Source organism: Lampris incognitus, chromosome 2, assembly GCF_029633865.1.
Source record: "Lampris incognitus isolate fLamInc1 chromosome 2, fLamInc1.hap2, whole genome shotgun sequence".
In the NCBI taxonomy this organism is placed as follows: domain Eukaryota; kingdom Metazoa; phylum Chordata; class Actinopteri; order Lampriformes; family Lampridae; genus Lampris; species Lampris incognitus.
In genome coordinates this window covers 4375055-4401236 of record NC_079212.1, presented here as the reverse complement: position 1 = coordinate 4401236, position 26182 = coordinate 4375055, and the positions used below count along the sequence as shown (strand labels likewise).

The following is a 26182-nucleotide window of genomic DNA, read 5'->3' as shown; positions in this document are numbered from 1 at the left end:
GGCTCAGTTCATCGGGTGAAAGCGGCGTGTACGGCTAAAAAAGAAAAAAGCTGTGGATAAAGTCATGGCTGAGAAGACGGACTCATCCAACTTTCGGTTGCTGATGTTTACCGGTCAGCTCGCTCTCATTGGCTACTGCGGGCTTCTGCTCAGTATTCCATCGCTGTTCCTTTCCCACCACAGGATTTCTAACATGTTTGATATTTTCGATTTGAAATCGGAGACTCCCATCCAGTTGGCAACATTAAGATTATGTTTGTAAACCCCTCACACAGGATCATTTGGGCAGATAATTGGTTCAGACCAGGCTCGAATCGGGAAGGCCCCCGCGATTGTAAGGAGGGGCGAATCAGACCCAAAATCTGCCCAATTATCTTCTAATGTGGGGCAGAATTAGCCACTCACTGACGTTGAGATGTCCTCCATCGTCGCGCCATCTTGCTGTCTTTCTGATCTGACCCCTCGATGAGCAACCTCATGTCTGACTCACTGCCCCTGTATTGTTTCTGTCTGCAGTTCCTCGCATCAATGGCCACTCTAAATCGGAGCGCACGGCTAGGGACTCGGCTGTGGGTTACGACAGCGCCTCAGTGATGAGCAGTGAGCTGGAGTCCAGCTCCTTTGTCGACAGTGAGGAAGATGAAGATGCAAGCAGGTGCTCTCCGCTGCCCATCTCTTGTTGCTCGCCTCCACCGATCACGTCATTTATCTGTTTTGTTCTAGAAATGTCCGCATTTCTGACCATACTCTGCTTTACACACTTTGCTTTATGTTATATTTTCTTTATGTCTTGTCGATTTTTCTCCCTCTCCTTGTAGACTCAGTAGTTCTACAGAGCAGAGTTCCTCCTCTCAGCTGATGCGCAGACACAAACGGCGCAGACGGAGACACAAAGTGGCCAAAATAGACCGGGTGAGTGCCCCATACACACTCAGCTGCTGCTGATAAAACTGGGTTTTACATCGAATGTGGGAAATACATGAGATGGCTGATCGATAATGACTCTGTGCCACTATCACTCTGTCTGATGTGCGCTACTCATTGTGTCCAACCCATTACCTCTCCAGTCTTCATCCTTCAGCAGTATCACAGACTCCACTATGAGCCTCAACATTATTACTGTCACACTCAACATGGGTAAGCAGACCTCTCGACTCATTAATCTGCAGTGGGATTATATTTAATATTGACACAGAGCGGTTATAATTTGGGCTCTACCTGATGCTGCAAACCTTTACTCTCATCCCTCCGTCTTCTTTTCCGTCCCTGACAGAGAAGTACAACTTTCTGGGTATCAGTATTGTCGGTCAGAGTAATGACCGGGGAGACGGGGGCATCTACATTGGCTCTATCATGAAGGGAGGAGCTGTAGCTGCTGACGGAAGAATAGAGCCGGGGGACATGCTCCTCCAGGTACACTGGCAGACGCTTCATCCCTTATAGAGTTAACATTCAAGAGAATTACTTTTTCTTATTAACCTACACTGTTTTATTTTGTAGAACAGTTCTCAATCCGGTCCTTGGGTACCAACAGTATGGCAGGTTTTCTATTCTACCATGTATTCTATTCTACTTTCTATTCTACCATTCACCTGTTGTTCAAGTTATTCCAGCCAAAGATGGCTTACCTGAATAAGATGCACCGTTATTTGGTTCCATCAGTTGCGAGCGCCCTCGACCACTAGTGAGTGCAAACAGCATCTATAATGAATGGAGGAGATGGAGCTGGGACGTGTTTACACGGCTAACAACCTACTTTATTTGACTCTACAACTGTGAATCTTCAGCCTCTGGAGCCCAGAGGCTGAACATCACTGACTGGCTGTGTCAGTTGATCAGGACGTAAGCAAAATCAACCTTTCAACACATACGTGTGTGACGTTACAATGTCACTCATAAATAAGAGACTAAAGCTCCATTTTCTAAAAATATAAGCTACGTGTCAGTGGCATTTGATGAATATCTATCTAGGCTGGATGCAGTCTTTATAGAAGTGAGCATACGAGTCCCTAATATTGCTATGGTTTGTGATTTTGTGAAATTTGCCCATTGACCCCCATTCATTTTGCACTTGGTTTGCTTCGAGTGCTCCTAGTGGCCATTTTCAGAGTGGAGTACCTTTCATCCAGGCTAAAGTAGCTTTGTTTCCGCCTCCAGTCAGGGAGGTTTTAGACCGTGAGCAACAGGTAAATGTGATTTACCAGCTGTCAGAATGGAAAACCAGCAGCAGCACTGGTGGTGCTCGAGTACCTTATTGAGAACCACTGTTTATAGAGGAAATTGTGCGGTGTAGAAGCGGAACGTGGTGTAGAATGGCCATGGTCGCCGTTTGTCTGTGAGCTATTAATGTCTGTAATAGTGTTCTATTCTCCTCCCTCGTTGGCTTTTATACAAGCTGTTATTCTGCCTCTCCTTTTCCTTCCTGTTGTTGCCTCTTTGGTTTCTGTATGGCTGCGCTCGGTGGCCACACCCACTGCCACTGAGCTGGCGGCTGCCTAGTGTTTGTGGTGCCCCGCCATACACAGTAGCTTTTTACCCATAAACACAGAAAGAGGCTTAGCATTTTCTGGCTTTTCTGTGATTCTTAAAGCCTAACATCACTGAGGCGATTTACTTGCGCGCTGCCCAAGTACATAACACAGCCATGTATGAGTCCACCACGGAACCTCCCAATAACCTTCTGATTGTGATTTATTGTTTTACGTATTTTACTCCTAATTTCATTTCATTATATAGTCAATATAGACGGTGTTGTTATTTGATGAAGTCTTGATTACTTTGTGTGGTGTGTCAACCAGGTGAACGATGTGAATTTTGAAAACATGAGCAACGACGATGCTGTGAGGATCCTCAGAGAGATTGTGTCCAAAACCGGGTGAGGAGAACATTCTGTCACACAAACAAATTGCCCAAAGAAGCCAGTGAAGCACCGACTCCTCCTCTGTAAGATCTTTAAGCGGGATACCACTTACACAAAGAGCTGACTGCCCTCGAACATGTGAATCAGTTACAATCATAAGACACCGTACTGAGCAACGCCATGACTCTGGAAGTAAAGTCACGATTGCGTTAGTGCAGTCCAACAGCTGATCTCTGCCTGGCCTGATTGGATCAGATGAATTCTTATAGACTTAGCTGCTTTAATGCGATTGACAGCTGTGTCGTGTAAAATAATAGTTTCACTATCACTGCTGTTATCTTCTGGGTACGCTAGACTGCTCCTGTTTCTCTGGCCTTCGCCATCGAGCTCAGCAGAACTGGTTGTAATGTGCTTATCTCTGCATTTCTTCTCCAGTCCCATTAGTCTTACTGTTGCCAAGTGCTGGGACCCGTCCCCACGAAGCTACTTCACCATCCCTCGTGGTAAGACACAGACTTGTAGTTGCACACTACCGTTTAACTCAGTGATAGATCCAAAACATCGGTCATACAAAAATGCAAAAGATATCGCACTCAACAATTATTAACCACTTACCGCATTTGTTGTAAATAGGCAGTGCACCCAAAATCTTTGTGTTATTGCTCCTCTTTTGCGAGTACCATAATAATGTCATGTGTTTATGTCATGTCATGGTTATGTTATAATGATGGATAACTTTCCAAGTTAATATTAGCATATGTGGGGCATCTGGGCGGCATGGTGGTCTATTCCATTGCCTACCAACACGGGGATTGCCGGTTTGAATCCCCGTGTTACCTCCGGCTTGATCAGGCGTCCCTACAGACACAATTGGCCATGTCTGCGGGTGGGAAGCTGGATGTGGGTATGTGTCCTGGTCGCTGCACTAGCGCCTCCTCTGGCCGGTCGGGGCACCTGTTCGGGGGGGGAGGGGGAACTGGGGGGAATAGCGTGATCCTCCCATACGTTACGTCCCCCTGGTGAAACTCCTCACTGTCAGGTGAAAAGAAGCGGCTGGCGACTCCACATGTATGGGAGGAGGCATGTGGTAGTCTGCAGCCCTCCCCGGATCAGCAGAGGGGGTGGAGCAGAGACCGGGACGGCTCGGAAGAGTGGGGTAATTGGCCGGGTACAATTGGGGAGAAAAGTTGGGGGGGGGGAATATTAGCATATGTGATAATGGATTTATTTAATTAATTTAAACCTATGCTGGCGGCGGGCGTGGCATACAACACAGAGAATTTGGTTGCCAACGTGTCCTAGAAAGAGTTAACCTGCAAGCGGAGTTCTATTGGCACATTTTTTAAATGAAATTACAATTTACTGGTATAGCCAACAGAACATAGTTCCATTATATAAATTGGAATAAAAATGTAGATAATGCCATGGACAGTTGTAGTCAGTCAAATATATTTATTTTGTGTAGCCCTAAATTACAGTTGAGTCCCAAAGTGCTCTACATCCTCCAGCAGAAGTAAAATGACAGTGCTTGACACCCCCTACCCTTGTACCGTATCACGCATCAAATGTGCTTGACTATTTGTGTGTCCAGCTGAGCCGGTGAGGCCTATTGACCCCGCTGCTTGGATCTCCCACACGACTGCCCTGACAGGACCTTACCCACACTATGGTAAAGACAACACAACTAAGACTCACACTTTGTGACCGTGGCACTTACACAATTACAACACTGATGCCATGAACCCAAAAATACTTTGGGAGTTGTGCTTTATCTGTATTTTCTCACTGACTCCTCCGCTCCCTCCTCAGAATTTGACGACTTGCCGCTATCCGCGAGTAAGACGGACATGGCGACTATTGTCAAGGTGATGCAACTGCCCGACTCCGGTCTAGAGATTCGAGACAGGATGTGGTTGAAGATCACCATTGCCAACGCTGTTATTGGTGAGAAGGGGTTGGGGACACAGACACTGGAATGCTGGTGACACGATGTGTTAATCCCATGAGATGTGGAGCTGGCCGATTTAACTTGTGTGTTTAACATCTCTGGAATATTAGATGACTACACACCGGGAAATGTGTTTTAAATTCATCTTTCTGTTGGGAAGTCAGAAACGTTTAAGTTTGCCAGGTCAACATTGAAACATTTCGGGGAGCCGGGGTTCCCAATAACATGCCACATGCTGCGTTCCTTTTGACATGGCACCTCTTCTTGGCTCCGTCAAGTTGGGTGTTCACCGTTTAATGAAGAACGCACAAGCCTGTTAATAAAGACTGACGCTACTTTCTACAAATGTTCATCTTTGTGTCAGTATCCTGCTACACAGGTTAAAGGAAATCCAAGTTTATAGATTTAAATGTTGGTTTTTACAAAAGGCTTTCCTATGACTTCTAAATTACATGATTTGTCAATATCATTTCATGAGGTTGACTAAAATAATTATTTGGTGAGATTTTAAGTGACGGCGGCACGGCGGTGCAGTGGTTAGTGCAGTCGCCTCACAGCAAGAGGGTCCTGAGTTCAAAACCCGGGGTTGTCCTACCTCGGGGGTCGTCCCGGGCCGTCCTCTGTGTGGAGTTTGCATGTTCTCCCCATGTCTGTGTGGGTTTCCTCCCACAGGCCAAAGACATGTAGGTCAGGTGACTCGGCCGTACTAAACTGTCCCTAGGTGTGAATGTGTGTGATGGTCTGGCGGCCTGTCCAGGGTGTCTCCCCGCCTGCCGCCCAGTGACTGCTGGGATAGGCTCCAGCATCCCCGCGACCCTGAGAGCAGGATAAGCGGTTTGGATAATGGATGGATTTTAATTGAGGCTGGATCATAACTGTAATGAAGACTCGTTTGTTTTAGCCTGCAAACAGGCTCCCTCCCCATTTATAATGATCATACATCAGTACCAATAGGGCATTGAACTGTAATGGAGGACTTTTTGAAAAGGGCCTGAGCTAAATGTTTCACTTACTTGTCAATCAGCCAATTTTCTTGCGTCCTAATTAAAAGAGAGTAATTTCTGTCAGCCTGATAACCAAGCTTATTTAGGCTAACACAGCATTTAACTGAAACTGAAATGTGTTGTTTTCCAGATACCAGAAACACATGTGAGATTAGGCTCTATTAACAGAACACTTGGACAGGCCGGACAGGGTGCTTCATATGCTCGTCGTCAGCATGTTTACCGTCTGCTGTATAGGAGAACCCAACAGAAGAGCCGATTTCTGTCTGTCTTCATGTTACTGTGTCAGGTGCGGACGTAGTGGACTGGTTGTACTCCAGAGTGGAAGGCTTCAAGGACCGCCGGGATGCGAGAAAATATGCCAGTAGTCTGCTGAAGCATGGTTACCTGCGGCACACCGTCAACAAGATCACCTTCTCTGAACAGTGCTACTACACCTTTGGGGACCTCTGCCAAAGTACAGTGCGAGTATTCCTGTCAAGACAGTAGAAACCACCGACACTGACCCACTGCTTATACTGATTAAACATCAACGGACAGAATCATTCCTATAATGGGCGTCCGGGTGGCGTGGCGGTCTATTGCGTTGCCTACCAACACGGGGATCGCCGGGTCGAATCCCCGTGTTGCCTCCGGCTTGGTCGGGTGTCCCTACAGACACAATTGGCTGTGTGCGGGTGGGAAGCCGGATGTGGGTATGTGTCCTGGTCGCTACACTGGTGCCTCCTCTGCTCAGTCGGGGCGCCTGTTCGGGGGGGAATAGCGTGATCCTCCCACGTGCTACATCCCCCTGGTGAAACTCCTCACTGTCAGGTGAAAAGAAGCGGCTGGTGACTCCACATGTATGGCAGGAGACATGTGGTAGTCTGCAGCCCTCCCCGGATCAGCAGAGGGGGTGGAGCAGAGACCGGGACGGCTCGGAAGAGTGGGGTAATTGGCCGGGTACAATTGGGGAGAAAAAACCCCAAAGAGTCATTCCTATAATAACACTGTATAAATAATGTGGTTGCTGTAATCAGTCCGATCACGTTGGCTCTGTCATACATGGGAAATGAAAAGACATGATTTTAAAAGCGAGGTAATTCGGGAACTCTAATGTTAGCATGTTTATTTTGTCACTCACCCCCATGAGACCGAATGCTGCCACCTCCACTCTGAAACCTGCCTCTGAACTCACCAGAGAGCCTACACTGACAAAGGCTTACTGACATGCCGGAACCTTCTGGTCATTAAAAATGTACTTCCGGCAACGCTAAGCGATGTTACTGCAGACTGTAGTCTGTTCTGAAACTCCTGTGTGAAGCGTCTGTTGCTGTTTTGTTACAGCACAATAACTGACTGTCGGCTGCTGTCTGTCAAATCCAGTTAAATAGAGAAGTCGTCTGTAAACACTGCATTACTCTCTCTTTCCCCCCGTCTGTCCTATCAGACATGGCGTCGCTCAACCTGAATGAGGGTTCCAGCGGTGGAGGCTCGGAGCAGGACACCCTGGCGCCCCTCCCCCCAACCAGCAACCCTTGGCCCCTGGGCGGGCAGCCATTCCCCTACCCTCCCTTTCCCTCTGCCCCCTCCAGCTTCCCGCCAGGATATTCAGACCCGTGCCACAGTTTCCACAGTGGGAGTGCCGGCAGCCAGCACAGTGAGGGTGAGTGAGGGGGGGGTTGGGGGGTAGGATGTGGGGGCAAGTGGGTTCTTTTGACTTTTCCATCAACCTTTCAGTAATTGGTGTGCTAATTTGACTCAACATGCAACATGACATTATCCCAGATCGAAACCTTTTGAGTGCCTGACTGCTGTTAGCGTTAGCTGTTCTCTCTCTGGCCCTCTGGGTAGTCAGATGACGCTAGACTGCATATTTCCGTGTTGACGTTTGTGTTCTAAAACCGTCCTGTATTGTCAAGGTCAATCATGAGCATCTTGAGTCATGCAGCGGACAGCTCTGCAGTACTGGGTGTGTACATAATTAAATTAAAATAGAATAAAAACTGATCCACCTTGTGATCACAAATCACCAGCTTGACACGATCAGTTCTCAGCTCCATCCTGCTCCATCAGTTCTTTAGTGATCTTGTATTTTCATTTTAAGTCAAACATCATATTCTGCTTTGCTGCTACTGCATGGATGTTGGTATTTGCATCGAGGGTGAGTGGCATGGGGGGAGGGCGTGTACTCTTAAGTAGGTGTAGCGGGTGGGTGCTGGCGGCGGTACCACGGCAGCGGTATGGAAAATAATTTATCTAGTCAAGCCAAGCAGCAGTTTAAGTCACATTACCATACATGTAATTTTCACCCTCCATCTCGAGCGCTACCTGCTACTCATCCAGACGTGGTGTGCCTGTTTCCAGCCATCGTCCACCATTTCAACCACGTGTTGCATCTCTGAAACTTTGGAGGAGAGGGATTTTTTTTTTTTTTTTTGGTTTGGTTTAAAAAATACGTGAAAAGTGATATACTTTAGAATGTGACTTTACTAATTCAGTTTCTTGTTTTTACGTTTTCACCCAAGCACTAGTCAGCAAAGATGTGTTGTCTGAGTGTGAATCAGTGCATGTGTGTATATGCATTTCATAATGCTAGTCCCCCCGCCCCACCCCCCCCGGCTCCGTAGCTTATCGTACAGTGTTTTTCTGCAGCGGGGCGAGAAGAGAAAGGCCAGCAGTAGCCGTGAGCCTAGTGTGGGCTAGATAGTCGAGGTGGAGGAACACAGCGGGCAGTTTGGGAGCAGCCAGGATGGGAGGTGTGTGTAATTCTGTTGTTCCCTTTGTTTCTGCTGGGCAACGGTAGACTGAAGGAGGAGGTAGTCCCAGGACACTGGGGGAACCGGTAAGCCAGCTAACCCCCTCTCCTCCTCTGCCGCTCTCTTCCCCCCCCCCCCCCCTCAGTTCATCTTTTTTTTGTTCTTGTTCTATTTATTCCCCCTTTCTCTCATTCTCTCTCTCTCTCGCCTATCTTCAACGCCCTCTACATTCTCCATCTGTTTTTCTGCCCTCTGCCCCCTCCGCCCATGTGTCCTCCTCCGAGTCCGTCCATGTGTATGTGTCATTGTACCTGGAGCTGTGTGTGACTCTCCTGACAGTCCGTCTTCCCTCTCTGCACCTCTGGGCATGCGTTCGTGTTGTGCTGGGACCGCGGTGAGACAGGTGCATGATGCAGGAGGATCACTCCGAGGCTTGTGTTGTCATTCTCACCGACAGGGGGCAGTCGTGCATCAATTTTACCCAGTGCTGTTGGGCTCATGGCGGAGGGAGAGGCGGGGAATGTGTGGTTTTGCAACAGCCTGGTACACCTCTATCAGTAACAAACCATTTGTGTGAATTACTGCCGTTTCGCCACGACACGACAACGTTGCAAGAGCTAAATTGACAGGCGGGAGGAGACATGAACTCTGGAAAATAGATACACCATACGTGGTATATTTACACTGACGGTAGTGTGCTGTCCGGCGGTGGTGTGTTTTTCTGATATGGGTGTATCAACCTTACATTCTTCATGTGTAGATATTTCAGTGTTTGTGTGCACACCAGAGAAGGCCCTTGGTAAGTGTTGCTGACCTTCGACCACGGGGAGAGCCTTGTGGGACAATCCCGCGTTGGCCCTCGACTCTGACGCGGTACTTGTGGATTGCAGATGAGCGCAACTTCTAAGTCACACCTTAAACAAACTACAAGTCTTCCACGGTGTTCATTACCGTAGTCCTATCGCACACAAGACGACAGGTTTCACCTGGAAACATTTCACGCCGGCGCGCCACGTACGCCGGCGTGTTGTATGAAAGCTTTATTCGGCTTTTACGTCTCTTTTTGTTTAAAGTGTGAACTTCTGCCTCCGCAGCAATCGGTCGCAAATTCAGCTGGTCTAAACGAAGCCGTAGACGATGAGTTGGAACTGCTGACTGCGTGTGAATGTTACCGAGTGTGCCTGTTTGGATGGGCCACGCTAAAATGTCTGTTCGTCTCCACCCCCTCCCCCCCTCCCCCCTCCCATATAGGAAGCAGAAGCAGTGGATCGAACCCCAGCGCCGGGAAAGGCAGGCGCTCCTCCCCACAGGAGAAGGGTCACAGGTCGACATGCAGCGAATCAGAGCCGGGCATCCGTGGAGCGAGGCGCGGCGATAGGTCCGCCAGCCAACTGAGCCACCACAGTCACGCCCTCTCTGGTCACAGCCATGCGCCTTCAAATTTCAGCCACACGCAATCTCACAGGAGTCACTCTCACTCGCAGAACAGCCACACGTCCTTCACCTACAAGCACACTCCCTTCATTCAGCCAGGGCCTGGCTCCTGCGCCCACAGCGAGCGAAGCCACGCCTCCTCCTACGGCCCCCCGGGCTTGCCTCCACCTTACTGTCTGGCCCGTCTGGCCCCCAAGACCTCCATCAACAGCGGCACACCCCCTGGAGCCCCTCCAGGTCGAGAGCTAGCGGCCATCCCCCCCGAGCTCACGGCGAGTCGCCAGTCCTTCCAGCATGCTATGGGCAATCCCTGTGAGTTTTTTGTTGATATCATGTGATAGGACAGTGCCTTTCAAACTCATCCAGCACAAAACCTTTTTTCCTGACCTGCTAAGCCCCTTCTCTTTTCCTCTTGTTTTCCTCTTACTTTTGACCCCTGTTTGCTACTGACTATCCCCGAGTCCAGAATGCAGACACTGGCGCGCCATCTTTGTGCTATTACGACGGTCTCTCTGATGTCTAAGCTAAGGAATATGGGCAAAATGAGCACAAGAGGAGGAAGTTCCCTCACACACAAAAGCACGGGTCGTCTGTGGCTTTAAGAATTAAAAGTGCTCGGCTCTTTTGTATTGACGTGATGTGTACAGTTTGTGAAACGTGAGTGGTATTCGTTGTGGTTATCCTTTTAAAGCTGCCACACAGATGTTCCCAGGAGTGTGTGTTCCACATTAAAACATTTTCTTTCTATGAGACCTTTAAGCTGGCTGGGCCTGGATCTCAATCCCCCAGGCTCAGGCCCAGTCCCAGACCTAGAACCGTGACCCAGACAGAGTCTTCTCTAGGCTCAGGACCCGGACTGGATCTTCGGGCTATCCCCTCTGCACACGTTGCTAAAATACACCACATTGCACCAACCCTTTGGCTCTTGTTGACGTTTCCCTGCAAGCTGTGGCATTATCCATCGCGTATTTAAGATCTTACCTGCCAGCTAATAATTGCTCACCCTGGTCAACTGACAGTCCTCGTATCTCTTCAACTTCATAAGGGAGGCCCACCATTAGGGGAAGCCAGTCTTTAGTTCACATAGGCTGCATATTGCATGACTGTCTCAACTGCTTTAAAGGAGAGAACTTTTATTGATGAATTTTGTTTTAAGGGTTAGAAATTCTCTGGGGTCTTACCCCTTGCCAACTTTCTAAAGGAAGAATCCATACACTGGATAATTTTTGTGATGTTATTTATGTGATCATGTTGCATTGATGGTGTCCCCAACGTTGTCTTAGTATGGCTGACTGACAGACAATCAAGACATCACCCTTTGTGACTCGGTGGCCAATGACCACTGTCCTAGCTGTGCTTTGTCGAATGTATCATTATCGCTGTCAGTTGCTGAACCCTGACATTCATAACTCTTTCGTTGTGAACAAAATCGATATACTAGCAAGGAAAATACTTGCAAACAGAACTGCAAACAGTGGACACCTGCTGCCGCAACCTGGAACGATAACGTAATGGGCTGCATTGGGACAAGTTTAGAAAAACCATAGTGGACGTCACCATCATTAGTTGTTAGCATGAGCTAAAAATTTTTTTTTAAAAAAACCATGTGAGGAAAAACCAAAGCCTTACATTATGTGGTAATGGAGGTTCCCGTATAATGCAGATGTCAGTGATCTAGACCCATGTATCTTCATCAGCTCTTATCTGATAGTTCAATATAAGAAATGTGATGTCTACTGCAATACTAGCCTCTAGATCAGGGGTGTCAAACTGCAAGCCTCGAGGGCCGCAGTGTCTGCAGGTATTTGTTGCAACCGTGCACTACACCACCTGATTAAACTAGTTCCTTTCCCTCCTTGATCCAGGAGGTGAGCTAATTAGTTAAATCAGGTGGTGTAGTGCACGGTTGCAACAAATACCTGCAGACACTGCGGCCCTCGAGGCCTGGAGTTTGACAACCCCTGATCTAGATTCTGAACTCGGTGCAGGTCGGCAAGGAAAGGCCAGGGGGCAAAGGTGGCCGGCGGCTTCGGCCGCTTGCTTTACAGCGCCCCCCCCCATCGCCTGGATTTTGGCGATTCCTGGGGGCGTGGAACGAGTGCTCGCTATGCCTTCTCTCAGGGTTGGCTCACCTCTCCTCCTCTTCACGGGGGGTTGGTCGGCCCGGCGCAACTGTCGACCGGGACGGACTGTTCTCGGTGCGTCCCGACTGCGTTGCGTCGCCAGGGCGGGAACCGGCCCACATACGGAAGGGTGTATGGCAACCGGTCTTGAAACACAGACCAAGGAGTCTAACGCACGCACCAGTCAGAGGGCTCGACGAAACCCCATGGCGCAATGAAAGTGAGGGCCAGGGCGCGCGCCGGCTGAGGTGGGATCCCGGCCCCTTGGGCTGCTGGGCGCACCACCGGCCCGTCTCGCCCGCACCGTCAGCGAGGTGGCGCATGAGCACGTGCGATGGGACCCAAAAGATGGTGAACTATGCCTGGGCAAAGCCAGAGGGAACTGTGGTGACGTACAAACCCTGTTGACCCTGTTAAAGGGTTTTTTAGGGAGTTGTTCCTTATCCGGTGTGAGGGTCTAAGGACAGGATGTTGTGTTGCTATAAAGCCCCCTGAGGCAAATCTGTAATTTGTGATATTGGCCTGTACAAATAAAATTGACTTGACTCTGCAGAATATGGAACCCCCCCCTCCCCCATGTCCACTTGAAACATGGCTACAATTGGGAAAGAAATGGCAACACTCTCACTAATTATTATTATAGCACTTTTCCTTCGTCTTTCTCCCTCCCTTTAGTATGAAACACTGTTTGCAATCAAAGCTTTCTCCTTAATTTTGTTTCTTTACAAAAGAGGAATAAATTGTACATAAAAATTTATTATATATAAGAATTAAAAAATATATATGTTCAAAGTTTTGTCTCCACAATTTTTTCTGTATATGCATGCACACGCAAATTATTTTTAGTTTCAAAACATCCATCCATCCATTATCCGAACTGCTTATCCTGCTCTCAGGGTCATGGGGATGCTGGAGCCTATCCCAGCAGTCACTGGGCGGCAGGTGGGGAGACACCCTGGACAGGCCGCCAGGCCATCACACAGCCCCCCCCCCCCCCACACACACACACACATACCTAGGGACAGTTTAGTAATGCTGATTCACCTGACCGGTCAATAAATTATTTTTAGTTTCAAAGTATATTGGGCAATATATTTTCACTGTTGGATATTCTATTCCATCCACACAAGGTACCGTAACAATGCTGCTAGTACAATGGTGTGGTGATGGTATTGGTTCTGGTGATTGCACCATTTAATGTGAAGCAGTCATAGTAAAAGTTTGGGGAGTCATCAGCATAGTGTTGTTTTACTCATGATGTCTGATCAAATTCAGTTGTACATTCAGGGTGCTCTTCTGTCAAGGTAGTGCCCAAAATGATGGAAATAACATGGTACTTTTTTTTTGCAAGGGTGTTATTGTGCTTACAGATGTGGAGCTTTTAAAGAAATAGGGCCACTAGATGGAGACAACCAGTGGTAATTACAGTCTATTGTAATTACCCCAAAATGGCTGATGCTGACCATTTAGCCCACTCAATTCCAAATGTCACCTGAGCCTAAAAGAAACACGGCATCTTTTTAGGTCAGTTAGTTATTAGGATGGTGCAACCTGGTGTGAGGCTTCTACCTCAAGAGGCCTAGAGAGTTGAGAGTTGAACCCAGTATACCACACCAGACGTTTCAGCCTCAATCAATTTGCATTGGTGGTAAATCTTGACACCCCTGACTCAGTGGAACTTCCGAGCACCATTTTAGCCCTACGTACTTTCCCCGGGTTGGTGGGCGTTAACCTAGGTAGGTTCTTCTGCAACGCTCTGCTCCAGATTAGCAAATTTAACACGGACCCCCACACACCGACCACACACACGCGGGTCGAAAAGATATCTTGCGAGGCCCGAGAGTCTGAAAATGAAACCACGCTCCCCCAGATAAAAGAATGCGTGGTGAGGTCAAAGCAAACTGTCAGGAAGGAAGTGCGTCACACATTACCAAGGACGCCCTTGGTGTATAGAGTCAAATCTAGTACAGTAATCTGCAGAGGAGGTGGACGTAAATTGTGCCATCTGGACTAAGCCATATCGTGAATTCATTATTTTGCAGATGTGCCAGACAAAGCCAGATCAAGTGATTTCTGATAAGTGCAGCATTGTACAATGAAGTGGTGAGAGTATGCTGGTTCCCCTTTCAACTAATCAGTAACCGGACAATTTCACCGATTAGCATGCCTTCAGCCAAGAAGGAGAGGTTGATGCGTGAAATCACCTGGTGTAGCTAGTGATGGGCTGGACAGAAAACATGAAAAGTCTTGGCCACTCCACGTCTAGACTACTGAGGCTGTCGTGATCAAAGAGGCCAAGTGCATTTCTTGGCCATGAGGACGCATGAACAGATAAGATAATCTGGTCTTGACATCAGTCTTACTGGCTGTCCTCCAACAGGACGTTACGCACAAGGTTGTCCAGTAAGCTTCTGCACGAGATACAATCAACTGGTGGGGTTTTTTCCTAGATGAGTGTATAAAAGAGGGTAAGAGACACTAACCTGCAGAACCTGATTTCCTGGTTTGTCGTTGAAAAATGCATTCCTCTGCATTCTTCTCTCAATACCGGCCAGATTTCTCCTTTTTGAATGAAAAAAAAAACAACAACCCTGAAACAACAGAAACAAAACACTTAGCGGGTTTATGTTACTTTCATGAGTCAGTTACTTGGGTGGGGTGATGGGTGAGGCTGGTGGGAGACAACCTTGGGATCATTTACCTACAATCAGTCCATTCATGTGATAACTCCTGCAAATCTTTGAGGAGGTATCACATGAAGCGACTTTCACAATACTGCAGTTTCTCTTTCAGTTTGAGGGCTTTCCTTTTCCCTCGTACGTTTGGGGACTGCTGCGATGGCTTCATTGCTTCAGCTCAGAAATCACGGGAGCTGGCGGGGAAATTTCTAACTTTTTCAGAGTAAAGTCCGAGTCAATCTCGTCGGGGTCATGTTTTTAATTTGTAATACCGCGACACGGGTGAGTAGGCAATGTGTCATCTCGACTCATCACAACCAGACTCCCAACCCATCTGAGCTGGTTAACAGCAGGCTTCGACACGGTCACTACAGCAAAGCCACTTCATATTGATTACCCTTACCTCGACGCGTTCTGTTACATGTGACGGAGCTTGGTGGAACAGTAGGTTTCTGGTGCTCGAATGCCACCAACAAACCGACATCACAGATGGACGGATGGATAGCATTTACATGGCGCTTTTCAAGTCTTTTTAGGTTCTCCTGCAACGGCAGTGATGTAGCTATAATACAGGTTTATCTGGACTCATCTATGATAAAGTATATACTGTAGTTCATGTGCAGAGGTTGAGGTCAACAGCGGACGAGAGCTCAAGTTGACCAGTCATCCATGTTCTGTCTTTATATCATGAACTCTCTCAGTTTACTAATGAACATTGTGTTGACGTTGTGTTTATACTGACGTCACATTCATATCACACATACATACCCAAGTATGAATGAATGATGGAATGAAGGAATGAGAGCAAATTTGAATGAGGGGTTTTGGCTGTCGGGTGAACTATATAAAGTAAAGCTTCGGCCTGTAATATTAACTTATTACGCTGGAAGTCAGAAGCTGCGCTTCCAAGATGTGCTCGAGCACCACATGAAGATCTGCAGCATAGAGGCCTCCAGCTGGGAGACAGTGGCCCTGGACAGACAGAGATGGCGCTCCACCATGAGGCAATTGAGAACAGCTGTTGAACAAGAGACAAGAAGCCTATGACAAGGCCCACCATGCAAGACGCAACAGACCAACTCGACCAACATTCGTCCGTGACAAACGTGGACGACATCGTCACTCTGATGCGGGCCTGGTGGCCCACGGGCATGCTTGCCGAGCTTAAACTGCATCACAGTCACCATCGTTTGAATGGACTGCCGAAGAATATTAACTTATAATAACAACAGCTTTGTTACTACTGTGTGCCAGCATTATTCATTATTCACGTTATCTTTGAGCTAGAAAAGTGCAATTTAAATGCAACCCATTTATTTATTTATTCAATACATTTTAGGGCCACAAGGAACTTGCTCTGTTGAGATTAGAACAGGCTCTGGTCATCTCCCGGCTGGACTACAGCAACTCCCTCCTTGCTGGTGCCCCGACGTCGGCCATCAGACCTCTGGAGCTTGTTCAGAAAGCTGCAGCTCGTCTGATGTACAACCGCCCTAAGTTCTCCCACACACCTCCCCCTCTCATGTCCCTACACTGGCTCCCAGTAGCTGCTCGCATCCAGTTTAAGACTCTGGTGCTAGCCTACAGGGCAGTGAAAGGAGCAGCTCCTTCCTACCTCCAGGCCATGGTCAAGCTCTACACCCCCACCCGACCACTTGGCTCTGCTGCCTCGGGACGCCTGGTTGCCCCGTCGCTCAGATTCCCCTGCTGCCGATCGACCCGGTCCCGGCTCTGTTCTGTCCTGGCCCCACAGTGGTGGACTGAACTCCCCACTGATGTCAGGACAGCAGAGTCGCTGCCCATCTTTCAGTGCAGGTTGAAAACTCACCTCTTCGAGAACTACTACCCTGTTCCTTGTTCTTAGCACTTATTGTATTCCCTCGTTTAAAAAAAAACTCTTTCTTACGCTTTTACTTTAAGACTGGTTTTGCTCTTAGATGCTTGTTTAGATGCACTTATGACCTCGGACGACTAGTAGTTCTCCTGATTTCCTACGTTAAATGCACTTATTGTTAGTCGCTTTGGATAAAAGCGTCGGCTAAATGACTGTAATGTAATGTAATATGTCACATTACATGTAAAACATAGAAATATACTATTATCATAAGCTGTTATGGAAAGCAGGAATAAATAGACTGTAAAATGTTGAAGTTATTATTTCTGAAAGCATAAAGTTTAATTCCTGAAATCCCAAATGGGAGAGATTTGTCCTTTTTGCCACACAGGTCCCTTGAAAACAGTAAAATAATGCAGCCAATGCTATGAAAGGACAGCCGGGGCAAATCAGTCCATTTGCTGACTTTAACAGTCAGAAAATGATCAGTACAGTTGCTGACTAACTGACAGCCAAAAGCTTCACGAGCAAAAGCAAAAAAAAAGAAAGAAGCCTCTGACGTTGGAGACACGCCCCCATGTGAAAAGAATGTGACAGTATAAATACCACATGCCACCAGCAATGGGGTTCGACTGAGCCAGAGGTGTGAGGTGTGACTGAGGCCCTCAGAACAGCTGGATTATCTCATTTCAAGATTTTACATTTTAAATCTCAAGACTGAGCAGCCCTTTGAGTTCATCACATAGAAACAGCTTCAGATTAAAGCTCATTACACCCTGGATGTAAAAGACTTAGGACAGACAAGATACGGCTGGGAAGAAGCAAAGCATCTCTGGATTTTGTTTTTTTAACCGAGAAAACAAAAAGAAACAATAACAACAATAATAACAGGGAGGGAGCACCTTCTCAGGTTTGTTACTCGCCTGCATCGTCGAGCCGTCTTAGACCGGTCCTCATCAGATGGGACTGAGAAGAACCATGTCTGTGGTCCTGCTGACGCTGGCTCTCTCACTGCTCATACCGGGCTGTGCGAGCCGGGCTGCCGAGACCCATGGAAGCTGCGGAAAGTGGGATTGGAACGAAACCAAACAGCAAGTCTGCTGTAACCGCTGCCATCCAGGTGAGTTTGGTTCAGACACGAGGGCGAGCGGAGAACGTGACTTGGTGACATTGTTCGGCAGAACAGTGAGACTGCAGTGAGAGTGTTTGATGCAAGCTTTAGGTCCATGTGCTGTACAGTGCTAAGCTTCGGGTCATTATAAGTGTGGTGTGTTATCAATTGTTTAATTTCTGCAAAAAAAAACAACAAAAAAACCCTGAAACAACCACTCATCTTTCATTCCTGAGCCGGTGGCTGTGGATGGTGAGCTGGTTTTCGAAGGCGCAATTGATCAAGCCAACAATGTTTAGCCTTCCTTTCTTCACTTGAGAGTCATACAGAAAAGGGGGCTCCTTCTGCCCAATGACTGCTGGGATAGCTCCAGCACCCCGCGACCCTGATTAGGATAAGTGGCTTGGAAAATGGATGGATGGATGGATGGATGGATGGATGGATGGATGGATGGATGGACGGATGGCATCCTTTCACACTGTACATAAAGGATGCCATAACCTTCACTGAATTGTGACGAAGACGCTGTTCCTCCAGTGCATTTCTTGTCATTCCAACAACTGAAAAATTATTAATTTGTCCGGCATAGACTTCTACGACGGACGGGCTAACAAAACAGAATCAACTTCAAACACTTGTGACTCATTACCTCAACTTTCTCACATATGAGCAGCGTTACGTTTCTTCCGAGTGATTTGTTTCCCCTCAAGAGCAGTGCAAGCCGAACGCAACGCCGGTCAGAAGCTGGAGCAGAGACGCTGTTCTTCTCTCCTGTGACTGCACAACACAGGGTGTATCCACGGCTTTGAATGGAACGGTTGCTCGATGGTGTTTTTCAGAAACCATATTTAGTTTCAGTGGTTTCTGTTAATACCGCAGCCGAGAGAGAGAGGATGTGTGGATGCTGCGCCCGAATAGGGTTTTGAATTTAGGGACGCTGCACTTGTTCTTCTCTCCTGTCTTTGGCTCTCGGTGTGTCTGCCCGTTCGTGACTTTCCTCCTCTCTCGTGTTTTGTCTACAGGAAACCGCTTGGTTAAGCAATGCAGTTCAAACATGGAAGACCTCTGTACTCCGTGTGAGACCAACACCTACACGCTCGACCCGACGCAGTACTCCTGTCTCGTGTGTACCCAGTGTGTAGGTGAGTCATGACACACAATGGGACAGATTTCTGATTTGTGTAGCTTCCTACAGATCTTCGACCTTCTGCCTGAGCAATATGTTTTTGAGAGCAGGGTCTTGTAGCGTTGTCTTCTCTGATTTTATTCTGTTAAGAATATAATGTTGTGGGGCGTCCGGGTAGCGTGGCGGTCTAGTCCGTTTCCTACCAACACGGGGATCGGCGGTTCGAATCCCCTTGTTACCTCCGACTTGGTCGGGCATCCCTACAGACACAATTGGCCGTGTCTGCGGGTGGGAAGCCGGATGTGGGTATGTGTCCTGGTCACTGCACTAGCGCCTCCTCTGGTCAGTTGGAGGGGGCTGTTCAGGGGGGAGGGGGAACTGGGGGGCATAGCGCGATCCTCCCACGCGCTACGTTCCCCTGGGGAAACTCCTCGCTGACAGGTGAAAAGAAGCGGCTGGTGACTCCACATGTATGGGAGGAGGCATGTGGTAGTCTGCAGCCCTCCCCGGATCGGCAGAGGGAGTGGGGCAGCAACCGGGACAGCTCAGAAGAGTGGGGTAATTGGCCAAGTACAATTGGGGAGAAAAAAAAAAGGGGGGGGGGGGTCTCGAAAAAGAATATAATGTCGTGTTTTGCGCGGACCCCCTAAAAGAGGAGTTTCTGCTTTAGCTGTCGCTAATGGGGATCTGAAATGAAAGGACAATCCAGTGGCTATCAGCTCAGAAGAATGATTTATTATTTTTTATATGCCAGCTGAGCAATATTTACATTGACTTCACTCAGCAACTGGTCTCTTTTCTAAATCTGTCTTTCATACCTCTCCTGTGTGAAGACCCTCAAATCGTGGAGAAACCGTGCACCAGGGAAACAGACACGGTGTGCAAGTGTAAAGCTGGACTCAAATGCGGCAACCAAAAGTGTTCCTTCTGTGTGAAAGAGTGCGGCAGAGGAGAGGAGCCGGAAAAACGTGAGGCAAACGAATAAAACATGGACTACAGATCACATACTGCACACAACATTAATAAGCTGTATTATCGCTGGCAAGTGTGACTACTGCCTAACACCGCAAATGAGTTGCTTGTGACATAAAATATTGAAGTGCGTACTTATGATCGCCACAAACACCTTGTAGCTGCAAACTGAAACTGAAGCCGAAAGCCACAAAGTGAAATAAAAAACGGTGTGTAAACTGTCTGCACAGGCTCTTGTAAGCCGTGTCCGGATGGAACCTTCAACGACCAAATTCACCAAAAGTGCAAACGTCGGAGTACCAGGTAAGATTTAAAATGACTTTTTCCATCCACATTACAGTTGGGGGGGTTCTTTTTTTTGCGCTTTCGATGATTGACAGTATTAATTAGATTTTGATGAATTCCTCGAAAATCATCAATTACGCTTGTTTTTGCGTTTGTTTTAATTTCCTTTCCCCCCCAACCATGCCAAATCATTTCCCCTCCTGTTTCTAAGCTGCCCTCACCCCGATGAATCCATCGTGGACCAGGGGACTGCAACCAGTGACATCAAGTGTCAAATCATCTCTCAACCCCCTCTCAACTTCACAGTACGCACCACGAGGAGAGGGAATCCTGCTGGTAAGAGAACGAGGCCGTTTCTCCTGTTGTCGTTCGTACGGATCACACTATGTTCCCCTTTCAAAATAGGTAACATTCTCTTCCCCCTTTCTTTGTTTTGTCCAAGCATGGTCTGCGCTGGAGTTTTCGCTGATGATCCTATGTCTGAGCTTGCTGAGTTTAGGTGTACTGTCCTTCATCGTCATCAATGCCGCCAAAATATCAAAGATTTTCAACAAGACTAAAAAGACCACCAGAAAAACAGCCATCATCAGGACTCCCACAGGTAATGACTGCCTTCATCACTGGGCGGAAAGTCCCAAAGTTTGCACTGACCACATTATTTGTTTATGAAAAACATAAGGGCATGTAGGGTGGCGCGGTGGCGAGCGCGGTCGCCTCACAGCAAGAAGGTCCTGGGTTCGAGCCCCGGGGAAGTCCAGCCTTGGGGGTCGTCCCGTGTCGGGCTCTGTGTGGAGTTTGCATGTTCTCCCCGTGTCTGCGTGGGTTTCCTCCCACAGTCCAGGCCGGACTACATTGTCCCTAGGTGTGTTTGTGGGCCCTGTGTGATGGCCTGGCGGCCTGTCCAGGGTGTCTGTCTGTCCGCCTGCCGCCCAGTGACTGCCGGGGTAGGCTGCAGCATCCCTGAGAGCAGGATAAGCGGCTTGGGTAATGGGTGGATTGTTAAGTGAGGTTGGATCACAACGATAATGAAGACTCTGGTTTGTTTTAGCCTGCAAACAGGCCCCCCCCAGCCCCCCCCCCATTTATAAAGATCACGCATCTCACGCATCGGTACCAATAGGGCAGTGAACTGTAAGGCAGGACTTTGTGACCAGGGCCTGAGCGAAATGCTTCACTTACTCGTCACCGACTAAAACCTGCGGGTTTCCGGCGCTTGGTTGGCCGGAGAAAGAGAACACCGCCGCCACGCCGCCATTTTAAGTCGGGTCGCGTAGCTATTGTTTTGTTTCGACCTGAAATTCCTCGCGTTTACCCGCGTAATCGCGGCCTCAACGCGCAAATCCGACGCAGGCGATGGCGACGCGTCGAAGAAAAGGGGAAGCAATCGCGATTGAAACGAAAGCGTAAATAACAAAGCGTCCGGAGAGAGGCGAAACGCTCTTACTGGTTTTCTTTGTTCACTTACCCGGCGAGGCGGCGAGGCGGGGAGGCGAGCCCCGGGCGGGCTCCGGTTTCCGGCGTCAAACGGGCCGGCGCCTGCCGGTCACCACCCGCTCCCGGGCGGCGGCAGGTGGGCAGTTTGAACTAAGACAAACGTCTCACTAACTGCCACACGATGCGAACTGTACGTAACTGTTCCGACTTACATAAATTCCATTTATGAACAGACTCAAAAACGGGACTCATCTGTAATCCGGGGTCTTCCTGTATTCAATCGGCTCTGCGCACAACTGTAGTCCGCTGACTTCCGGTTTCTACTGCAGCGGTCATACCAGTTTCCTGTTTGTTGGCGCGTGCTGTTGACGACGGCGTGGTTTTCGCGATGCCTCCTGCAAGACTCACTGTAACGGCTAACGGGTCTGACCCTGTAGCCGAGCGGTTAGTGACGTCGCCTTGTGGTGCAGTACACCCCGTATCGAATCCCGCACCGGGCAAGAAAATAACCGCTTACATTGGTGGCAGCGGAGGGATCCGGAAGTGTGCAGATCCTAAGAAGTCTCTTCGGAGCGCGGGAAAAACAAAGCGCGAGGGCGCGCTTCCGGGGAGGGTGACGACTGTAAACTACTAATAAGACACGTTAGTCCCCTAGCTAACGGGTCTGACCCTTTAGCCGAGCGGTTAGTGACGTCACCTTCTGGTGCAGTACACCTCGTATCGAATCCCGCACCGGGCAAGAAAATAACCGGTTACACCTGTATTCAATCGACTCTGCGCATAACTGTAGTCCGCTGACTTCCGGTTTCTACTGCAGCGGTCATACCAGTTTCCTGTTTGTTGGCGCGCGCTGTTGACAACGGCGTAGTTTTCGCGATGCCTCCTGCAAGACTTACCATGGATACATGTCAACCACGTGCACACAGTTGTCGACAAACTTTCACCTGCCAGCAAACGGGTGAAAAGTTTCAAGTTGTACATATCAAGTTCCGTCCGTCCGTCCACCCACTCGTCCTCATAATTGTGGACGTAACTTGATATGTAGAACTTGAAACGTTTCACCCGTTTGCTGGTTTGTCGACAATTCTGTGCATAGCGTTAACATTTATCCATGGCAAATGTTAAATTAAGGCCCACGTCCTGCAGCCGGTAAAGACGTCATTGTAAAGCCGTCTCCAGCAGTGACCCCACCATGTCCACAATCTAAATGAAGCAAGTGAGTAAAAAATGGCGTCGTGGCGCTTTTAAAAGAAAGCTTGCTAGCTAGCTAGCTAGCTAAAGAGAAAAGCTACGATAGCCATCTAGCTACAGAGGAAAGGGGCCCGCAGAGGCCTCTTATGTACAGGGCCCAGAATTTTATGGCACACCCCTGTTGGCCAGCTAGCATCGTGTAGCCCTCCAACAGCAACAAACAATATCTCAGCGACTCCTGTATTGTGTTTGGCTTTGCTGAAACACGACACGCGACCGCGGACAGTTCGCAGCGACGGCAAATTAGCTTTTTATCACTGCCGGAAATGGTGCGAACCGACTTTTACTCCGCCAAGACGAAGCGTATGAAGTGCGTCGGCCACGTTTGTGAAGAGGGCCTACTACACCGCCATCTTGGTTTTAAGACGGGAAAAGCTAAATGTGATTACTGATTTACTTACTGGTCGACTGAAAATATGATTTGGGGCGTCTGGGTAGTGTAGCGGTGTATTCCGTTGCCTACCAACACGGGGATCGCCGGGTCGAATCCCCGTGTTGCCTCCGGCTTGGTCGGGTGTCCCTACAGAAACAACTGGCCGGGTCTGCGGGTGGGAAGCCGGGTGTGAGTATGTGTCCTGGTCGCTGCACTAGCGCCCCCTCTGGTCGGTCGGGGCGCCTGTTCGGGGAGGGGCAACTGGGGGGGAATAGCGTGATCCTCCCACGCGCTACGTCCCCCTGGTGAAACTCCTCACTGTCAGGTGAAAAGAAGCGGCTGGCGACTCCACATGTATGAGAGGAGGCATGTGGTAGTCTGCAGCCCTCCCCGGATCGGCAGAAGGGGTGGAGCAGAGACCGGGATGGCTCGGAAGAGTGGGGTAATTGGCCGGGTACAATTAGGGAGAAAGGCGGGGCGGGGCGGGGCGGGGGGGGGGTTAAGAAAAAAATGTGATTTGGTCCTCACCTCTGTCCTGCGTGTCTCCTCCCTCAGATGACCCCCGGACGCTCATCGCGGTAGAATGCAGTTTCCACGAAGCACAGCAAGAGAACGGCAGCAGCTCCGAGTCCTTGAGCTCAAAGGACTCGAAAGTTCAACTGGTCTCGTAAGGGAAAGGGGGACTGCGTGGACCTGATCAGGAAACCCCAACTACCTATTCAACGTACCTTTCAAGGGGAAGTTGGAGTCTGTAAAACGAGACTGCAGCTACAAACTCAGTGTGGAACTGTTTATTTCAGGAGGACCTCGCCCCCCCCCTCTCTTCCCCTCTCTCTCTCTCTCTCTCTCTCTCTTCCCCTCTCTCTCTCTCCCTCTCTCCCTCTCTCTCTCTCTCCCTCTCTCTGTGCTACTGTGTGTAGATCGAATCATGTCCATATCTCCTTGAGCATTTTTGTTTACACACCTTCCTCCCTTCATCCCTCCCCTCCTTTTCATCAAAATAACCCAAGGTTATTTTGTGTACAACCGTGAGACAGCTGTCACTCCTGACTTGATGATAGAGATGAAGAACACGGACGGGGGAGGGGGAACTCTGAAGGGAAAATACAGCCTCACCTCATCTTAGCCTATTCATTAGCTAACTGCATTTCCGACAATACTGCACTTGTTTTCTTTATGGAGATTCAGTTTCAAAATGTGAAACCTTGTGTTTGTTCTTGTTTTGTTTTGTTTTTTTAGAGTTTTGGCGCCAGGGATCATCAGTGTTCATATTTCAAACCGGTTCTTAAGAAAACCACAGCACTGCAACTGTTTTTGTCCGAGGAATGTCTTTTTCTTTTTGGTTGGCTACCAAGAAGTCAAATCTTACTCTATTCAGACACATAGGTGGGTCGTGTTGCACAGAAAACCACCACACAACGACACAGCTAACAGCAGTCCGCAAGTCCGCAATGATTCAGACGTACACAGACATTAGTTTGAATGTTTCCGGAAACAAGAGCACCTTGTGTCACTTTGTGTCGGCTCAGTGAAAAGCATTATAATTGTAAACTACTAATAAGACATGTTAGCCCCTGACTAGCTAACGGGTCTGATCCTTTAGCCGAGCGGTTAGCGACGCCGCCTTGTGGTGCAGTACACCCGTATCGAATCCCGCACCGGGCAAGAAAATAACCGGTTACATTGGCGGGATCCGGAAGTGTGCAGATCCTCAGAAGTCTCTTCGGAGCGCGGGAAGAACAAAGCGCGAGGGCGCGCTTCCGGGAGAGGGTGACGACTGTAAACTACTAATAAGACACGTTAGCCCCTAGCTAACGGGTCTGACCCTTTAGCCGAGCGGTTAGTGATGCCGCCTTGTGGAGCAGTACATCCCGTATCGAATCCCGCACCGGGCAAGAAAGTAACCGATTATGGTGGACACGTATTGGGGACAGAATTCCCCCCAGGAACTAAGAGTCAAGTCAGGGTTGCCCTGGCAGGTTAACACAGTTTTAAGTTATGGTTGTTCAGCCAGTTTTCTGGTGATTCTTGCCGCCTCCGCTCAGTCGAGCTGTGGTTTTGTTGTCTCTCTGTTTTACCGTGATTAAAGAAAGTTGCCTACACGGCTAAAGTGTGAACCTACGGTCTTCTCCGTTCCTTCGGCTCTACACGGTTACATTGTTAACATTTTTCTTTTGGAGTCAGTTAATCGACACATAAATTCATACATGAAATTTCTCAGCGCAGCACGAAAAGTGGGGACACCCCGTTTACACTTGGTTTTTAAAATGCGCTTTTGTTTTTGTTTTGTTTTGGTTTTTTTGCGATCGGATCGTGACGGCGCTAAATACAAGTTTAAACGACCATCAAAACGTTTTGTGAACCGGTTACACAAACCACTTGCCGAACTGGTCTGGGACGCATTTGACCACATGCCTTTTGCGTTGTAAACACTAATTTTTTTTTTTAATTGTCCCCCTTTTTCTCCCCAATGTCTGTCTGGCCAATTACCCCGCTCTTTTTGAGCCGTCCCGGTCGCTGCTCCACCCCCTCTCTGCCGATCCGGGGGGGGGGGGGCACCCCGGCCGACCAGAGGAGGCGCTGGTGCTGCGACCGGGACAAATGCCCACATCCGACTTCCCACCCGCAGACACGGCCAATTGTGTCTGTAGGGACGCCCGGCCAAGCCGGAGGTGACGCGGGGATTCAATCTGGCGATCCCGCGTTGGCAGGCAACGAAATAGACCGCTACGCCACCCGGACGCCCAGTGTAAACGCTAATGCGTCGTGGTGCACCCCCCGACAAGGACGTAACAGGAAAATACGTAATCGATGCAGGATGTGGTGGTTGCTTTGGTAACAGCGCGCCAACTTTCGAAAACATGGAGGGAGGGGAGAGTGTACACGGTTGGAGTACAGGTGAAGCGAGACGCCTAATCTCCACGTGGGAAGAAGAATCAGTGCTGTCGGCCTCAGCAGCTGGAGCAGTCTGGACATGTATATTAGTGCTTAGCTAATATACATGCTCTCGT

At 48.8% G+C, this 26182-nt stretch overlaps 2 protein-coding genes across 4 annotated transcripts in view; both read left to right on the top strand.

Annotated features, from left to right (window-relative positions):
• Window positions 1–11828, top strand: part of dvl1a (dishevelled segment polarity protein 1a) — a 40238-nt gene extending 28410 nt beyond the window's left edge. For 2 of the 3 annotated variants that reach the window (XM_056273277.1, XM_056273279.1), the window contains 11 exons: window positions 517–655; window positions 819–912; window positions 1068–1137; window positions 1274–1413; window positions 2799–2875; window positions 3296–3363; window positions 4452–4529; window positions 4670–4804; window positions 6102–6269; window positions 7242–7457; window positions 9802–11828. In XM_056273277.1, coding sequence (XP_056129252.1) covers window positions 517–655; window positions 819–912; window positions 1068–1137; window positions 1274–1413; window positions 2799–2875; window positions 3296–3363; window positions 4452–4529; window positions 4670–4804; window positions 6102–6269; window positions 7242–7457; window positions 9802–10322 — 1706 coding nt within the window. In that variant the 3' untranslated portion in view covers window positions 10323–11828. The remainder of the gene's footprint in view (window positions 1–516; window positions 656–818; window positions 913–1067; window positions 1138–1273; window positions 1414–2798; window positions 2876–3295; window positions 3364–4451; window positions 4530–4669; window positions 4805–6101; window positions 6270–7241; window positions 7458–9801) is intronic. The other variant, XM_056273278.1, reaches the window with a different exon arrangement.
• Window positions 11829–17238: 5410 nt separating this feature from the next.
• On the top strand, window positions 17239–25286 carry tnfrsf9a (tumor necrosis factor receptor superfamily, member 9a). The gene is made up of 7 exons (XM_056273992.1): window positions 17239–17739; window positions 18753–18872; window positions 19690–19824; window positions 20059–20131; window positions 20325–20449; window positions 20556–20714; window positions 23727–25286. The coding sequence occupies exons 1-7, from the start codon at window positions 17580–17582 to the stop codon at window positions 23840–23842; spliced, it is 888 nt and encodes a 295-aa protein (XP_056129967.1). The 5' UTR covers window positions 17239–17579; the 3' UTR covers window positions 23843–25286.
• The last annotated feature ends 896 nt before the right edge of the window (window positions 25287–26182 follow it).

Coding starts and splice junctions, on each gene's coding strand:
- tnfrsf9a (XM_056273992.1), top strand. CDS start 17,580: ATGGGACTGAGAAGAACCATGTCTGTGGTCCTGCTGACGCTGGCTCTC. Junction 19,825..20,058: donor AGGAGAGGAGCCGGAAAAAC/GTGAGGCAAACG, acceptor CTGTCTGCACAG/GCTCTTGTAAGCCGTGTCCG. Junction 20,715..23,726: donor CATCATCAGGACTCCCACAG/GTAATGACTGCC, acceptor CTCCTCCCTCAG/ATGACCCCCGGACGCTCATC.